The sequence below is a fragment of the Melopsittacus undulatus genome, chromosome 11, assembly GCF_012275295.1.
Source record: "Melopsittacus undulatus isolate bMelUnd1 chromosome 11, bMelUnd1.mat.Z, whole genome shotgun sequence".
Taxonomy (NCBI): Eukaryota; Metazoa; Chordata; class Aves; order Psittaciformes; family Psittaculidae; genus Melopsittacus; species Melopsittacus undulatus.
Window position 1 is genome coordinate 9,160,999 of NC_047537.1, and position 19,428 is coordinate 9,180,426.

The 19,428-nt window shown below is 43.6% G+C and overlaps 1 protein-coding gene across 1 annotated transcript in view; it reads right to left on the bottom strand.

The window, feature by feature from the left end:
- Nucleotides 1–19,428, bottom strand: part of CACNA1B (calcium voltage-gated channel subunit alpha1 B) — a 288,836-nt gene that overhangs the window by 106,772 nt on the left and 162,636 nt on the right. Inside the window, 5 exon segments of the mRNA XM_034067574.1 lie at nt 2,749–2,821; nt 3,690–3,821; nt 7,673–7,785; nt 10,723–10,835; nt 18,798–19,007. Of these exon segments, the coding sequence (XP_033923465.1) occupies nt 2,749–2,821; nt 3,690–3,821; nt 7,673–7,785; nt 10,723–10,835; nt 18,798–19,007 (641 nt within the window).

Here is a 19,428-nt window from a genome sequence, read left to right on the forward strand (position 1 = left end):
GATGAACATTCTGTGGAGTGCCTGTCATCATTTAACACTTAGGCTTAGCTGAGGAGCCACCAGGTGATGGAATAAAAACAACTGTCAAGAGCTGCTGTGAAACCTTAATGGACTAATGAGCACATTAACAGTGGGAGACACTCAGCTATGGAGGAATCATGATGCACCATTCCAAAGGGATGCCCTCAAAGAGAGATGCTTCCCTGAGGAAGAGCCTGAGTAAATGCAGAATCAGTATCAGATCTCTCAGGCAGGTCAGTGAGGGCAGCCGGAGCACTCAGACATCCAACCAAAGCCAGCTCTGCTTCCCACACCTCAGCAGGGCACCCATCAGCAGAGCTGAGGTTTGGTCCCATCCTGCCACTGTGACTCCTCACCTCCAGTGGTCACCAGTGCTCTGCCTCTTAGCAGTCAGCAGTATGTTACTACTTACATAGCAGTTCTGAGGATGGAGAGCATGTATAGTTAACACACCTCCTTCTGCTTTTTAGAGTCTCTGCACTACGGATATTGTACATACTTCCAACTCAATTGCTGGACTAGGGAGATGCAACTAGCCATTTTGCATGTGTATATACATCATCATAGAATGGTTTGTGTTGGAAGGGACCTTAAAGTTCACACAGCTCCAACCCCTGCCACGGGCAGGGACCCCTTCCACTGGAGCAGCTGCTCCAAGCCCCTGTGTCCAACCTGGCCTTGAACACTGCCAGGGATGGGGCAGCCACAGCTTCTCTGGGCACCCTGTGCCAGCGCCTCAGCACTCTCACAGGGAAGAGCTTCTGCCTAAGAGCTCAGCTCAGTCTCCCCTCTCTTGGGCAGGTTCAAGCCATTCCCCTTGGCCTGTCCCTACAGGCCATTGTCCCAAGCCCCTCTCCAGGTTTCCCACAGCCCCTTTAGGCACTGGAGCTGCTCTAAGGTCTCCTCAGAGCCTTATTTTCCCCAGACTGAACAAGCCCAGCCTAGATACAAACTATGATTTGTGTTTGTATTTTGTCTATACACAACCTGACACTCAGCTCACAAAGACCTTCTTGGGAGCCAGGAGCTGCAGAAAAACATGTGATGCTCTTCAAAGAGCATTTAGGGAGAGCTGTGCTCAGCTGCACCCAGCACTGAGCTCAGCCAACTCCAGGTGACAAAAATACCTGGAGACACGTGACAGGGGACTGTGACCCAGCCAGATCTGCTGAGATCAATGGGGCTAAGGCAGGCTGCAGAACACTTTAAACCTGCTTCCCAAGCAAAGACTCTCCCAAAGGGGTTAGGAACAGACAGGATGTATCTGGCTTTATTATGTTTGTTCAACGCATCAAAAGCATTCACTGAATGATGCTACTCTGCTCATTAGAGCAGCAACCAAAGAAGCTGCCTTTGCTTCTTGCCTGACTTTATGAAGACAAGGTTAGGAGAGAATCCAAAGCCCATATTGAAGAAACATTGACACATTATTTACAATTCAGTGGAGAAGAGGGGATGGACTGGGAGCAGAGGTTATCAAAAAGCCTCAGTGAGGCTGTTCTGAGCTAATTCAGTGCTGATGGGTTTTGCCAGTTTTAATTCATAGCTTTAAGTTGCTATACAAATGTCATCAAATGAACAGTGTTTTCTTTCATCCCACAGCCACTGTGTTACAGGGGTGTTTGCCTCAGGGATAGAAAGGAAATATTTCAGCTAAGTACTCTCAATAGCATTGCTCTAGTCCCAAAAGCAAACTAAAACATAAAACTAAAACATGAAGCTCATATCTGGAGCCTGACTCAGGTTCAGTTCTGGCTTTGTGGCAATACCTTTACATTTCTATAAGCCCTTCTTTGATGAGTATCAAAAATACTATGCAAATACTAATCTACCATGATTTGCAATATCCTGCAAGGTAAGTACTACCAAACCTGCTTCACATCTGGAGAGAAGCAATATCAATATGAGGGTCATTATAGTCATAGGACACATTTTCTTTTAGAGTCTTTCTGGTTTAATCAAAGTATTTTCATCAGATCCTTGCTTCTCTCCTTTTTCTGCCCTCTTTAAGGGACATGATAGTGAAATACATAAGCCAAGCTTTCCTGAGACCTATGAAAGTTTGGATCTTAGTTCAATATCACATCAAGAATAGGCCAACGCTATATATGCCAGGCAGCCTTCCACAGAGCTGTGAGTGTTACTTGCACATGGAACAGGGTGCAACACCCTCAGATCTCTCCTGAAACACCTGAAATAACTGGTTTAATACAGGCATGCAGAGAACAGCTGCAAAATTAGGCTCTTAAATCTGAGCAGTGCTGCTGCCAGAGCTGCAGACTTTCTCCTGCCATCACATAGACTTGCCCAAGGCTGATGCCTCTTTCTGAGCTTCTCCATTGACTGTAATTCTTATCCAGCATTATCTTATCTTGAGCTATTACAGTGCAAAATGCTCCACTATTTCCTCACTGCCTGGAGCTAGCTCAGGCCTCTCTCCTCATTACATTATGGCAACCACAGGAGAAAGGAAAACAGGTCAACCACTATCCAGGATTGCAGAAAGGACATTGATGCAGAAGGGCACATGCAAGTGATGCCATCCCAGCACACAGCCCCAGGCATGGGCCTCAGAAGAAGAGAACCTGGGAACACACAGACTTTAAGCCAGGCTAGGAAATGTCTATTTAACCAAATGCCTATTTTGTTCCAGTTTCCTTTAATTCACCATAAGCAGGAAGAGATGCCCAGGAATTCATTTTTTCCCAGGACAAGGTATGGCTTTACCTGGAATACTGTGAGGATGGCAGCAGGGAAGGTATCAAAATTCGTGGTTGGTGTTTCATCTTGGAAATTGAATCTAGAAAGGAGAAATAAACCCAAGAGCAGTAAGGGACAAGCAGGTCTTGTAATACCCTGTAAACTGAGTCAGGGAGCAATATTTGTTCTACCTGGCAATAACACTGCAGGCAATTACAGAGGGGAACACGGCATCTCTGAGACGATGCTTAACAAAACTATTAGCAGAAAATTGTATTGCTGAAGAAAGTCTGGAAGCTTTGACATTCATTTTCACCCACAATTAAAAGGAACAAGAGAAACCTCAAAGGATTTTGCAGAACGGATCACTCCAAGAGTTTTTTTGCTTCAAGTGTGGAATTCAAACCTGAAATTGCCCTTTTAGTAGATTATTTCATTTTAATATTTTAAAGATAAACCAGTAAATGTCTGGAAAAACAAACAGACAACAAACATGTTTTCTCATTTCAAAATCCATGCTGCAGCTCAAATGGTAATATTTTGATATTTCTTGTTGCAAAATTCATCACAAACAACATTTATAATGAGAAAAAAAACCCACCTTCAACAGAACTGTTCTTTCCAGCAGAAGGATTTTCCAAGTGAATAAATTCAGGGAAAAGAATGTGCCTTTTCCCTAACAGTAGAAAAAAGTGCTGCCTCCCCAGCCCTGCTCCAGAGCTCTGGGTACGCATGGGGACCATGGAATGACACAGGAGCTTGAATTAGGGTAACTAGAAAGAATTCAGCTCCAGGTAAAAGAGCAGAAGAGGATTTGCTTTCCTATAAACCAGTGACCACTTCTCAGCATCCCAGGAAGTCTGACATCTGTACCCAGGATGTGAATCCTTCATCCCTGCAGACCCTGTAGCATTCCAGGTGCTTGCTTTCAGATTACTCCTGAAAGGACAATGATGAATTACACTTACTGTCCTCCAAAGAGCTGCATCCCCAGCAAAGCAAACACCACAATGAAGAGGAAGAGCAGGAAAAGCAAACTGATGATGGACTTCATGGAGTTCAGCAAGGAGACCACCAGATTCCTCAGGGAATTCCAGTACCTGCATCGGAAATCAGAGCAGCAAAGAGAGAACGTGAGAGGGAGAAGAGCCTTTGGTGAGAAACTAATATGATCTATTATTATAGAAAAGGAAAAGAATGGCCAGGAATGTCAGCATCTTTTAATGACTCTCCATGGCTGGAAAACACAGCTCACTGAGGAGCAAAACCTCCTGTAAGATCTCAAGGGCAGAGATGACCACCTCAGTGCATGTGTACCCATGCAGAACAGTTGTATGCAGTGACAGTGTTTGGTTTCATTCCTCAGTAACAACTTTTCTGATGCAGATCTCAACCTTTCTGTATCTTCTCCTCCAGCATGGCAGCCAGCAGGGGTGTGCAACCAGGGATGTATCAATGTCATGAATGGGGACAGCAAAAACCTCCCTTTGTAAGGCACAAATCAGCTCACTTCCAGTGTGATGTCTTTGTGGCGTCCATCCAGCTTGTCAGATGCCAATACCCATATGGTATTAAGTGAACTTAAACTCCCACATGTTCAGACATCTATGATTTCTGTAGATGCTCAACACACACATTCATGCACAACAAATCCATTCACTCACAATGCCTTCACTGTGGGGCAATTCAACCACATAGTTTAAGCATCCAGGACCAAGCAACAGCTTTGGACAATGAAAACAAATCTGGGACATTGACTCCAACTTGGCTCAGAGTGAATCCTGCCTGACACATGCAAGTCGCCGCTGGCCAGATACTGAAGTTAGTTTGCTTTTATCCCTCCTGTCCCCCGAGATGGTACACTCGCAGGCAGGGACATTGAGAGACAACGTGCGGGAGGGTGCTCAGGATCAGCTCTTTCCTGGCTTTATTGCCCTGCTGGGAACAGGCAGGGAGCATTTATATTAGGAAAACTAATGAATCAGAAGAGGCAGAAAGAGCCATCAAGCAGAGGAGCTCTTTGACAATCTCCTTTTGGACAGACCGGCAGAACAACAGAGCTGGAGCAGACAGGAGGGATCGAGTGATTTAGAGCCATTTCACGTGTCCTCTGATAGAAGTTTTGAGACCATGGGGGAAGATTTTCCTCTCTTTTTGTGCAGTGACTTCCCCCTTCTTCACCACCCAGCACCAAGAGCTGCCATTCGGAGGCCACTCTCAGCAGCAGCTCTACCACCCTGGCCTATGTGTCCTCTGCCTGCAGTTTTAGGGACAGTTGCACACTAAGCTCCCTCCCGCAGGGCAGCTGTGGGTATCCAGCAGAAGGAAGCTCATGGATTCCTCCTCTCTGATGGGGAAAGAAGCTCAGAGCTTGAGTCAGAAGCACAGAAACATCATCCTTTCTCTTCTCTTTATCTTTGTTTCCCTAGTCTTCCTTCCCACAGGTGTAGCTGGGAGAACTTAACCACCCCATGTTTCTCTGAGCTGCAGATGATACTGGTACGTGCATCCCAGGAGAAGCAGGATCTTGCATTCCCATTGACCCATTCCAAGAAAAGTTATGTTATCACAGAGTGACAGAGTTTCAGGGGAAACTTTCAGGACCAAATCTAGTCAGGATTAGCTCTTCAGCAAAAGGGGCTGAGCTTCTGTCATTGGAGATGGAGGAAGTGTTTGCTGCTCACATGGCTCTCCCCTGTTTGACACAATGGCTTCAGGCAACGCCTGCCACAAAAAAAAGCTAACACAACCGGGCATGAAATACATGGGGAGGTTCTGTCTTGCGCTGGAACAGCTCAGCACCAAATCCTGCCTGAATACACAAAGCCAGGATACAAACAGGAGTTGCATTTCTACAAATGCCAGTCCCCATTCAGTTCTGTGATGACAAAGAAGAGAACACGTGAAGCTGTTTTCTTCTTGTCCTCTTTGCTGGATTTTAGCCCTTCTTTAGCTGTGTCCACTCATAGTGCAGCTTTCTGCTACCTTTCAGGCTGACTATAATTTAACTTCTTAACTATCACATCACTCTGCTGTCTGTAGTCACTGATTTGGGAGATATGAATCAGAAGATCTAATGCCATCGATTATTCAAGGCATTGGAGTGCAACTGGCTTCTATTAAACACAAAGGGGAAAAAAACAGGATATGGAGTTTCAGAGGAAAGTTTCTATGAAAGAGATGGAAAAAAGAAAACTACTGAGGATCAGGATGTAAAATAAAGACTGTAATGAGAGCACGTAGGCAGCAATCTGTGCCTTGTGCCACTGCTTTGGTCACTCTCCATGACTGATGCTAGGGCTGAGCTGGTCAGGCACTGGGATGATGTGGCCCAGCAATGAGCTACCTCCATGTGAGCTGGGGGTGAGACCTGGCTTCTGGTAATGCAATGAACACAATTGTCATGTCAGGTTCAAAAATAACATGGTGAGAGGTCAAAGGAACTTCAACGTCAGTGGGGTGAGAGTTTCATTGGCTGTTCTAAGAAGGGGAATAGCACTTGGCTGGTTCCATGATGTGCTTTGCTAAGTTAAATCGCAGACCTAACCCTTTATTACATTGGCTAAAACCCTGAATAGTCAAAACTTGCAAGAAAGTTCATTTTAGAATGTAAAAATGTCCAAAATTATTCAAAAGTACAACACACAATCAGATATATTGAATCTCAGTAGCTCTGGATAAAATTAACTGCTGACTTGCTAGGAATTGCTAACAAATCCTGGAGTTTTCCATAACTAGCAGTAGCTCACAGGTAAACTGTAGTGATATTTGTGGGGCAGGCATCCACCTATTTTGCTGAACATTCATAGAACTTCATGTTTCCAACTCTTTTGTCTCCCAGTACAAATGACAGTGTCACACACAGATCTTCGTTCTGTATGGTGATTAACAAATACAAATGAGCAAATCTTGCAAAGCTGACAAAACCCATGGGCCTGAATAGCTGTGAAAGTACCTGGGTACTTTAAATTACTGTTGTTCTCAAATGTGATAACTTGTGCTCCATCTATTTGAGATGTCTGGGTTTGCTTTGGAGGGAGATGCTGTTCCCCCTTTCATTACCTTAAGCTAAGAACAACTAAGGAAGTGATGGAAAGAGGAGAGATATGAGGAGGTAATGGTCTAAATGGTGTAAAAATGAAGAAAAAGGTAAAAAACAACAGCAGCAGCATCAATTTTCACACCACAATTTTGAAATCCTGCAGAAATTGCTCTAGATGGATTTTTAAATTGCACAGTTGGCTACTGCCAGCACATGTTAGTACAATGCATGAGCACGAAGACAACTGAAAAGCTGGTGCAACACAACTCCTAGTCACGATTCAGCTTCTCAGGCTCAAGACTGAAAACTTCAGACATACCCAGAGCAGAGAGAGCACAGGCAGCAGCAATACACTTCATACTTGTGTGAACACAGTGGTTCAGGCACCGGGATTTGGTATCTACCAATAATCAGGGGAGCTTGGTATTTCCTAAATACAAAGTATTTCCTAAATACTTAAGGAACAGTCACTGGCTCAGCAGCAGATAAGGACAGTGGGCAGGTTATGGAGCTTAGAAAATTGATAAACTTTTTTCTCTTATCACAAGAAATAAGGGATCAGCTTGTGAGATTTTTGTTTCAAGGAAGCCTAAAACCAAAGAAAAGAAGGATGCTGTCATGCTCATCACTGCACTATGGAATCTTCTACCCAAGGACAGACAAACCTCTACAAGATCCTGGGGAAAGGGCTATTAAAAGTTCTTGTGGATGCAAACACAGGCTCAGGAACTCCCTAAACTGCCAGAAACATGGATAGCCCAGCCAAGGAAAGGCACTTCTCATCCTGCCCCTTATTAAGGCCAGTGCAGACGTACAATGTTAGGACTAACAAGAGTGTTCTCCTGCTGATGATACAGGTTCCATACAGTGCTAAAAGTCTAATCTGAGCAGAAAGAGAGCTGGACTTACTTTGTTACTTTGAATATCCTCAGCAGTCGAAGCGCTCTCAGGACACTGATGCCAAATGAGGTACCTGGTTTCACTGCAGCCCAGATGACTTCAAATATGCTTCCCACGATCACCTGCAACAAGAGTCCATTTTACATTAAGCAAAACTTCTGCTTAGTTCTTCATGGTTCACCTAAGGAGGCTGATGACAGAACAAGAATCAGAGCATGGTCTGTGCTGGCTTTCTTATGAAGGCTTCAGCAATATCATGAGTTAGCCAACAACAGTGAAAAACCTTGTTCCAACTTCTTAAGGAGCTTCTGTTTGAGAAGAGGGGCTTTGGACAAGGGCCTGTAGGGACAGGCCAAGGGGAATGGCTTGAACCTGCCTGAGGGGAAACTGAGATGAGCTCTGAGGCAGAAGCTCTTCCCTGGGAGGGTGCTGAGACGCTGGCACAGGGTGCCCAGAGAAGCTGTGGCTGCCCCATCCCTGGCAGTGCTCAAGGCCAGGTTGAACACAGGGGCTTGGAGCAGCTGCTCCAGTGGAAGGGATCCCTGCCTGTGGCAGGGGTTGGAACTGGAGGAGCTTTAAGGTCCCTTCCAACACAAAGCAGGCTGGGATGCTATGAACTTTCTGCATTCCAGTCTACAGAAGTGCAAGACCAAATGCCAACACTTGATTTTCCTACCCAATGCAGTACAGTCAGTACAGCCTGCAAATGCAGGGGACACTGCCTCATCCTCCACTTCCCATCCCAGAAGTCTTTCATACACAGCACTGCAGAAACTGCTTATGAAGACTTCATACACAGTGCTCCATACCTGATACTAATGAAGCATCAGGTGTGGGCAAGATTACCCGAAACTTCTGGCAACTGAGAGTCTTTAGGAGAGCAATTAAGGTAATAGCTATTAAGAGATCCTGAAAATCTCTAGCACTTACAGCCCATCATCAGCTAGGCTCTCAGGTTATTGAAAAAATAGTCCTAAATCAAGGTGATTTTTAGGTTTTTTTTGTTTTCTTTTTTTTGTTTTAATGTTGGCAGAGAATTAACCACAAGTGATAATCTCTGAAATCCTTTATGACAAAAAGCACAAAATAACCCCTAATGGGTTAAACACAATTGCAAAGGACAATTAAATCCACACAGGTTACTGCACAGTTAATAAGACAGGCATTTGGCTGCCAATTGCAGTTATTACTTGCATTAACCCAGCATCTCAGAGCTCCCATTGACCACAGTCCCCAGTTGCATGAAGCACCATAAACACGTTATCACCAGACCCCTGCAAGCAGCTGGCTTGTGTTGTGAGAGGAAGCCTTTAATGGGAACTCAGTGCTGGAAGAGCTGTGTCTGAGTACCTGAGCAGTGCTGGGAGACTCAGCAGCTTGGAAACCAATCCCTTACCTAAATAGAAACCCGGATGTTGTTTCAAAACTACAGCATTGCTTGTAGCTTCTCTGCAAGTAATGCTGTATCCTCAACTTCAAGAATGCAGAGGAAAGGCAAAGCCAACAGCTGCTGATCCAGTCCCTCCCATCAGAAAAAGAAGGAACTAAAACTTCTCTCCCACAGTCTTTCACTCTTGAGACTCCCTCATGAATCAGCAGAAACCTTTCCTGAGACACTCCATATGTGTCTCCTTTGGTAACTGATTTTGCTGTCATCTCCATACGGCCTCCTGGGAGCTTGTTTCACATGAGACCCCACTGGACTGTTGCTCCCGAGACTGATGCTGCTGTGATTTGTTGTTTCACTTTTTGCATTTGAATGGTTTCATCTTGACAGTTTGTCAAACTAAACTGACTACAGATCCCTGCGATGTTCCAGCGGGGGTGAAGTAACTGAATTAATTCTGGAGGCTGGAAGGTGGGCGAGGAGGAAGAAACATAGATAGAAGCTGGATCCCTATGGATTCTCTAAAGAAGGAAGACTTAGAAACAGACCAACAGCTTTACCTCCTGGGAAACACTCAGCAAAACTTATCTCTAGTGCTGCACTCACAATAGCATGATGCAAAGCAGAGAAACCAATAGGTTCATCTCTTGCTTAGGGCAAGTTCTTAAGTTGCCCATAACAGGAGGTTGGAAGTAGATGAGCTTTAAGGTCCCTTCCATTCTAGGATTCTATAATACCTGTAGCCTTACATTTAGGAATAGTCATTTACTGAAGAGCACTTCCTCTCCTGCATTGCCAGAGCAAACCTGAAGCAGGGAATTTTGCTCCAAGGGGGAGAAGAATCACTCCCAGGGTTTTGGCAGATAAAGACTAGAAACAACAGACTAAACTTTGGAGAGAAGGACTGGATGATATGTACAATGAACTGTTTCCCTCTTGCCTGTGGCTGTAGCATAAGCTTCACATCTGGTTTGTTAAAGAAACCTTCTAGACTGATACCAGCTCTGGGATGCAGTGCTCAGCCCACTCTAAAGGTAAGAAACGCTGAGTTAAACTCTGTGAGGACACCTTACCGCCTAATAGCTTTTAATGAATAAATTAGCACCTGCATGCAATGTTCCTTGTTAGACAGAGTCAAAACTGACCCCGTTATTGATACCTCAATGCTGTAGTTCTAACATGAAGAGGAAAGCCTGTATTTCTGCAATAAAAGGATGTGAGTTATTATTTTTCTGTCACTTAATCATGTGTTTAGTCTTCTACTTCTGGGCACTGATGTCTGAAAAGTGCTGCCTATGTATCTTGAGGTAAAGGCCATTAAATGGATGACTGGGGAGGTAAGCAATAAGATGTGGGGGGCTTTTTGTCTTTCAATCACCTCATTGAAATGGGAGAGAGAATCTCTCAGTAATCAGAGCATTTACTGGTGCTGATGCTGCGAACACCCTCTAGCTTGATGAGGAAATGCAATCCCCAGCTGTCACATTTCTTCAAAAAGGATGATAAGCAGGGAAAGCTTAATGTGTTTCACTGCAGCTCATTTATACAATGACAACTTCCCACAGAAGGCACACACAGAGCACCATTTCCCATGGATTCCCACACTCACCCTTAAATGCCCAGCCCCACTGTATTCAGTGGGAAAACCACACATTCATCCACACAGACTTACCCCAAAGTCAAAGCAGTTGAATGAAGAATGGAAGTAGTTCCTTGGCCCCAGCCCATACATCTTCAAAGACATCTCAGTAAGGAACAGACCCAGAAAAACAAACTCTGCAAAATCTGCAAACAGGAGAAGAGGTTAAATTAGCCCACAAGACCTCGGTAGGCAGATCTCACCATGTGGGGAATGAGGGTAACTGTTCACAACACAGACTGCCTCCTGCCAGGAGAAAATCCCTCTGGAATGGCAAACAGGACCCCAAAGACAGTTTCACATCCTTGTTTCTATACACACCACGAGCTGTATTCAGCCTTCAGGAACTGTGAAGTCACTGCTTCATGTGTACTCTGGAAAGGTGGTATGAGCATTAAATAACACACTCGGCATCTTTGTAAGGGAGTTTCAAAAGAAAGCTCTGGATCTAAAGGCTTCATTGCTAAAGGTCTCATTTAATTGCACAGATAATGTTTTGCAAATGTGTGTTTGGGACTTCTGTACCTACACACGACAGGCACTTTTGGAAGCAGGGTGTAAGCTTTTGTAACATCCTCTCATGATAAAAATACCTTCAGATGCAACGGAACTGTTGCCTCTGAGAGCTCATATTCAGAGGTGTTGTGTCTACTGTTAGCACGTAACCACATTTATTTTTATTATGTCAGTATAACCATATAATTATGGAAGAACAAGTTTTGTTTCCTTCTGCTTCACATAGCACAGGCAAAGAGGCTGTGAAGCTTTTGATGAGGAAATTTATCACCTACGATGAAACAAAGGGCAGAAAGAAAATACAGCTGAAGACTGCATTTTCCACATCAAGTTTTTAGGCCTTGAAGCTACAGAAAACACTGCCTTTGGCATTTTAAGTCATGCAAGTTTAGACCTGGAGGCCAATAAGCAACAGCAACAATAGAATATTAAAATACAAACATGAAAAGGGCAAAACCCCCTCTACATTACCAAAACAAACCAAACAGCATAAGGCAAACCTGTCGTTCTAGAGAAATGATGAGGTAAAGAATCAAACTTCAGAGTGGAAATGAATCACATTGCTTAGTGTAGTACAGAAGGTTCTCAGATGCTGGAGCTGCATAGATGCTACAGGAAAGTTATCTTCTATAATTTCAGTTCTATTACGTCAGGAATGATAAAGACGGGACCAAACTTCTCTCAAAGGTGCACACAGACATACAGGGGACAACTCATGCAAGAACACATGCAAGTGGCAAGGAGGAAGATTTCAGCTAGATAATCCTGAATCCCAAGGCCTTTGTACACCACCTGCAATATGTGGCTTCAGCTAAGGAGTGTGGGGAAAGAGATGAGGGAATGCATGGCTTTCACTCCATGCACAGCCTCGCACATTCATACTGAGTGTGGCTGGCCCAGGCCCATCTCCCATTGCTGCTTGTCTTTTGGAACTGCTCGGGAAAAAAATACAGCTTCAATTACCAAAAAATAAAAAGGGGTTTTGAATTTCAAATGAAAGGCAGTCATGGAATAGCACAGGCATAAAGAGAAGTGAAATCCAGGAAGCATTAATCAGATGAGAAAGGCTTTATTAACACTTCAGTGAGAAGCCTACAAGGACACTTCTGCCAACATTTGCAATAGAGAAGGAAATACCAGGAGAGTATTAATTATACGGTGCAACCTACTCCTCTTGAAAATAGGAGCAATATCATTAAAGGAAACTATCAAAGGCAGAGTATTCACGTTTGAGGAATAAGATGCTAAAGGATGAAGTCTGCCGACTTCTCAGCCTTTTTCCTACTGAGAGGTAGGCTCCATCCGCTGGCTCTCAGTGCTCAGGGAAGCACATGAAGGAGCAAGCACACCTCCATCTCCCTTTGAGCTTGGATCTTGCTCTGAGAAGCAAGATTCAACCTCTGCATCATGCTGCAACTTTCCTCTCCCTTCTGATATCAGATGCTCAATGAACAAACGTTGTTTCCAGCAAAAGGGATCCCAGTGTAGGGTGTTATCCACAGTTTCAGTGGCAACCCATCTGACTACATGAGTGCAGAGGGTGTGAGAAAGGCACCAAGAAACCAGTGGCAGGCATAAAATGAGATGGCTGACAAGTTCAGAAATACAAAACCACATAGTTTTAAAAAACACATATTCAGTGGTATTGAGTTCCCTTGGACTGAATGAAAAAGATCATAATTGTGAACTATGAATGTTTAAATCCTGAATTATTAATAGCTGGCCCCATAAACCTGAAGCTTAAGCTAGTTTCCAGGTCTCATCCCAAACTTCCATTTTGCATCACATGTACTTTGGAAATGGTAAGAAACAGAAGGCAAAACTCCCCCAAGAAAGCATACGCATCTTCTCTGGATGTGAAAGAATTTCTGCTACTGCTGTCACCCATTTCATTAGCCCAGAGGGAAAGCTTGCCCAGCGTTTGTGCTGACAAGAGCCTCTTCTTGCTGGGTAGTTATCACTTACGTCTTCAGCTTCTTGCTTGGCAGAGCTCAGTGAGCCCAACGGTGCATACTGGAATGACTTCAGTGGAAAGTCTCTCTATCACAAGGTTTGACACTAAGCCAGTGCTTTGAAACTGGTGGCCTTGATTAGTTAGCAGACAAAAGTTAAAATCATAGGGAGGGGTTGTAGATCAGACTACAGAAAGCATTGCACATCCTCCTGCTGCTTCATATCTCACTCTGGCACGAAGATTCTCATCCTCTTATCTGTTCACCAGACTCACCTTCAAGAGCTACATTCCAGGTACATCCCATAAGCTTCCAGAGAGTAACAAAATACTAGGTAAGGGGGAGTTTTACTGTTATTTTCACCAGTAAATCTCAGTGCGTTTTGCCAAGACAATATTCATCGTTGTAAAGAAGAAGAAGGAGGAAAGAAACAAGGATTAATGCTCAGTCACCCATCTGGCAGAAGTATGAGCAAAACCCAGGTATCAACAAGTGCAGTGTTCCATCTTCAGACTGACACATCCTGCAAATATACATGCAAAACCAGGATATCATAGGAGAAAAAAAAGCTAGCAAAGGTCCTCAACTAGGTAAAACAAAACCAAGAAATATTTGATTGAAAAAAAAGCAACAAGAAATATTAGAAACTCAGAACATCCAAGAAACAGCTTTCTTCTGTTACTCTTCAAAGAACCACCCAGCTCGACCCTTCACAGCTGATGACTCCCATCTAGATCACAGTTCAAACCAGACACTGACAACTCTATTTCAGCAGGTACCAGGTACTACAAATCATAGCACTGGGAGGACAAGGGATGGAGGCAAGGAGGTGAGGAAAATATGAATACAGTGAACTCCTTGGGCAGAGGGAATTGACTTGCAATGAATCAGCTTCTCCAGTGGCAGATCAGAAACACGATTTCTTCTGACATGGCCTTGCCTATATAATTGCAAATGAAATTTCATTGTTTGGACCTCCTGGTATTCAGACCCCACATGTAATTTAATCTGCCTTAAACAGAAGCATTTTATAATATGATTTAAGGGAAAAAGTTTGATACAAATACTGTTATTTCATTTCAAATTTGTGCCATTGGCAAAGGCTGTGCTAGCATCTTTTTGTCCCTCATGTTTGAATTAGACAGCTAGCAGCTCTTTTTTGTCAGTCACCCATGGATTAATTCCATTTCTGCCCTGTCCCCAAGTCCACTGTAGTTAGGAGTAGTTGTTTTGGTTTTCTTTCCTCATCCTCCTCACACGTTAAGCCAACCATGAAGAGAACCTCAATGGAGTACAACTTCCTCCTCTTAGACAAAGCAGACGTGAAACATTCAGCAGCCATAAAGAAATATGCTCACTCCAGAAAGCCTTTTTACTCACAGTTGCAAAAGCTTGCATATTTATATCCGGAGGGAGCTGGCTATCTAATTCAAAGGCAAACACAACATCATCAAAAAGGCCTAATCGCACCAGGCACATGGTGCAGCATAGCACACAGGGAAGATGCTCTCGGGCCAGAATGGCAAAAATACTGTTTTCAAATATTGTATTTATCAGAAAAGAGACATTCTGGATCTTGGTTTTAGACAGTTGTAAATTTAGGAGCAAGTCCAGGATCACTGAAATGTTAGCTTTAGAAACATCAAGAGTGCTGCTTCAGGGAGGGCAGCCACAGGAGAAGGGAAGACCCATGAGAGGGCTTCCAAGTGAAACCTTACTGATCCTAAAACCTTCTCACCATGCTCAGTAAAGCCCACCCTATGAAGGCTAAAGAGCTCTGGTTCCCAACTGGAAAATACCTTAATCCTGTACCTCCACTGTGTGCCCATATTATGGATTTTGTCAGTTCGTTGCCCTCAGTTGAAGATGCATCTTTGCTGCTACGAGATCTCAGTGATGCTTTTTGAGTGTAGACTACAGAGTTGTCTACTGACATAAGTCTCTGCTTTCTGAGGACACTGGCAGTGGTAGAAATTAATGCAAACAGATGACAACCATGGGTGGCTGCATGAAATTTATACTTTCATAAGAAACCGCAACTTATTTAACAGAAAGTCCATGCTTCAGTGAGAAGAACATGCCACATGTCCATGTGTAGTATGACAAACAGTTCTATTGTGATTTGGTGCTGGAGTCTTTTCATACAGAGAAGGAAAATCTCTAATCTAATTTGGGAATAATTACAGGGCCATAAAGGATGTCCTGTTATTCATCACACCCCAAGAGTTCAAAGGATTCCTCATCAAATCTAAACTAAAGAAATCCCAAGCCTCTTCTAAAGCTCCTACAGCTCCTTTTCCAAAGCAGTTGCAGTACTACAGAATATCAAGCAGAGAAAGCTAATCAGAACAATTCAAGAACAGAACATTTCAAAGAAAAGACTAAGGGAAAAATAAATCAGTGAGGACCCACAGGCTTTTGCCAACCGTTAAGTAAAATTAATCTGTAATGTAATTAGACTTCTCCCCAGAGAGACATATATAATTGAATTAGAGGTGCCTGGGTAGAGTTTCAGGGTTTAGTGGATCCTCCCAGACTTTCTCACCCTCGCCTCCCACTTCTATAAGCTCACAAAACTCTTCATCAGTTCATTTCTAAGCACCTTCCCTGAGACAGCATAATTAGAATTGGCTACTTCTCTCTTGCTCTGCATCAGACTAACCAAGTCCTGCTCCTGTATAGCGAAGCTCATGCACCACGGATTAACCTTAAAGCCATTTTTAAAGTCTGTCACTCTTAGAGTTGAAGGATTTTGCCAAGTATTTCCAGGAGCTATTTAAATTCCCTTGTTTTTGTGATATCTTGTTCTGCCTTTATCTAATAGATTTGCGCAAAAATCTGGGGCAGAACAGGGTTTTCAAGGAGCACTCCCCAAGGGCTAAGCCACTTAGGGAGTGAAATGTGTGTACTTTGGGGTTAAGTCAGCCTGTCTGTGATTTAGGGCAGGCAGAGGTGAGTGGGGCCAAGTCCAATCTTACCATGACTACAATAACAAAGCAGACAGTTAGTCCACACAAAGCCCCACATCTCTTAAGGAATAAAATATTCCCTACAATCAATGTTAAACTTTAAACGTAGGAAAAATTATGCTATGAAAACTTGATTTAGCTTAGATCTTAAGCAGAAGCTCTTCCCTGTGAGGATGCTGAGGCGCTGGCACAGGGTGCCCAGAGAAGCTGTGGCTGCCCCATCCCTGGCAGTGTTCAAGGCCAGGCTGGACACAGGGGCTTGGAGCAAGCTGCTCCAGTGGAAGGGGTCCTTGCCCATGGCAGGGTGGCTTGGAACTCTATGAGCTTTAAGGTCCCTTCCAACACAAACCATTCTAGGATTCCACAATCCCCCCGGAAAGTGGACAGAAACCTTTAGTTCATTGCCCACACAAAGGCAGGCTGGGAGGATGAGGAGGATTTAACTCCCAAGAGATTCTCTGCTGTTTTTCTGATTTTTCCACAAAAAAATAAGCCAATGGGATGCCTCATTCTTAGCTAGGTGGTACCCGAACACCAAGAAATCAAAATATGCTACCCAAGTGCTTCTGAAACTAATTGACAATCCTGGATGTTATGGACACATGCAGAGCTCCTGAAAGAAGGATCCACCCAACACCTGATCCCTGGCACACCACAATCTCAGCCTTTCCTACGTTTCATCTTCAGCTGAGGTAGGTTAGAAGTCTAATTTGTGGCCTCTGTCCCAGGTACATTTCCCACCTGGAGCTGTAGCTTTCATTCTAATCAACAGAAACATCCCTCCCAGCTCTCGTATGAACATTAAGTAGAATTTGCTGGCTTATGGATTTCTGTATGTTCTCTTAGAGAAGTTACTCAGGAGGTGTTCCCAAAACGGAGTTTGTAAATCTGAAGCCTTTTTTTGAGTTGAAAGACTTAAAATTAGTTTTTTTTTCTAACATTTACTCCTACTTCAAGAGAAAATCCTAAGCTTTAAACTTGCAATTATTCTGCCAGTGTAGCTTACTATATCCTCTGTTAATCTTAGGAAATGAGTAAGCAAGAATGACTTCTGTGTAGTCTGTCTCTCGTTTTGGTCTAAATCTTGGCAAAAAAAAGAAAAGAAAGAAAAACCAAAAAGCTAACAATAAGCCCAGAGTTGAAAGAAGCATCTCTCATTAGTGCTCCAGTTACCTGGTGTTAGTAATGTTTCAGCAAGCATTAACACAGAGGTTCTGAAGCCAGAGAAGCGAGTGTTCTTGAACTTCTAGGTCTATGAAACAAAAACTTCAGATGTTTGCTTCCTTATATTAAGATAAAACCTAAGGATCTGGGGCTAAAAATATTTAGTTTTCTGATTGATACAGAAATCAAATAGATGTAGGTAGATAAGTCAAAATTATGGAGTTAGACTATTTGCAGTATTTTGGGGGGTTTCGTAGTTTTCTGTTCTCTTGCTCCAGAAGTTAGACTCAACATATTCTGAACTAGCCACATCTGAATATCAAGTGCTGAACAACAGATTGGTTCCTGGCCATTTTACAGTCAGAAGGGGTCAATGCAATGGCTCTCTCTTCCAGAAACAAACCCTCCATCCCTTCCCTTCAGAAGGATGAACTTGCAGTGTCCCACTTTCAGTGTCACCATATTCTTATGCTACTGATTTGTAACATATTTGCAGCTCTAGGAGTCACAACCTTCATGAAAATAGACAAAAATCTCTGTCCCTCACCCTCCACAGTTGTTAAAACGGGCTTCACAAGCAAGTCTGCAACCTCAATGTAACATTGGTGTTTAAAGGCTTTGCCTGCAGAAAGCTGCCTCTGTTTGTTATTCAGCATAGCACAAAACAATATGCAATTTAAATAAAAATAATCATACTTCAAAAGCACTGACAGACTATCTGAAGACTGGACTGATAGGTGACCACAGGAATCAAGCTAAAATGAAAGCTTTTGCACAGGTATAGTATAATCTTCTGTGTGGTATTACTATCATCACAGTTGCACATATTTTCACAGAAGGACATTGTGACATCTATCCCATCTAATCACACACCATTAGTAAGGAAGACACGATTATCAAACAACACCTTCTGTAAAACTGCAACCTTTTAAAGAACATGACAATAATTGCCATAACTGCAGTGAAGTAGTGTATGATTCTATAAGCATAGACAGACATTCTTATCTTCCAGATAACACTACCCACTTCATGTGCTGTTATATCAGGGACTTCAGAGCTGGTAGAGCTTTAAGTGTGTCCACAGCAAAAGTCACCCATAGATGCAGATCAGCTGCACAGTGGCATGAATTCTGCAGGACTCTGGGCAGATATTGATTAGACAGAGAAACCTGCCTTTACACAAGTAGATGGCCATTCCCCTTCCTTTCATAAAGCCTGTTAAGGAACAAATCCTTCTGTCATGCTAATGGATGCATCTAAGTTTCAGATAACGTTTAGTGTAACATTCCCATCTCAAACAAGTGTCATGTCCCAGTAGATTTACTCTGAATTGTACAACTCAATTACACTTGAGTTACTAGAAACATTCATTAATGCATTTCTGACCCTTATCTGAGGGAGGCATAGGAAGGTGAAAACCAGACCTCATGGTGATGTGACAGCAGTGCTCGGAGTGGTCAAGAATGCAAGACCTTGGTAGAGGACAGATGGAGTCCCCAGTACTCACACAGCGCAGTGGTGAGCTTCTCTGGCTGGTCATAGTGCACCATCGCAACGCAGAGTGTGTTGAGGGCGACCACGCACAGGACGATCCAGTAGAAGCTCTGAGCTTTCACCATGCGCCGGATGAAGAACCGGAACATCTTCTCTTTCCTCCTGAAGTAGGATGAGCTCTCGTTCTTCCCACTCTTCAAACTGGCACGGGCGAAAGGAGACCCTGGCATAGAAAGAAGAGTCACTACACCACATCCTGGCCAGCAAAAAGCTGAAGGACGTTGCTGGGCACACAGATTTGCACCCAAGCACCAGAAACACGGCTGAGCAGAAAGCTGGGCACATTGACTATGGGCTGAGCAAGGGATTCTTGCTTGCAATGACATCATGAGGGATGAAGGCTGAGATTTTAGAACTTCATGAATGAATGCCCAGCATTACCATCTAAAGAAACCAGGCTTCCAACTCTATGAAGCAATCTTAAATATCCCAGTTTAACTCATAACTTTTGGGTTCCTGGTTGACTGGAGATATAGCAAGACCCTGGCCCAGTGGTATCACTGCCAGTAGTGTGGAGCACATCCTCTTGAAACAGGGCAGCTGGCAAAAGGAAAACTAGTCCCTATTTCCCCTACTCCAAGGAC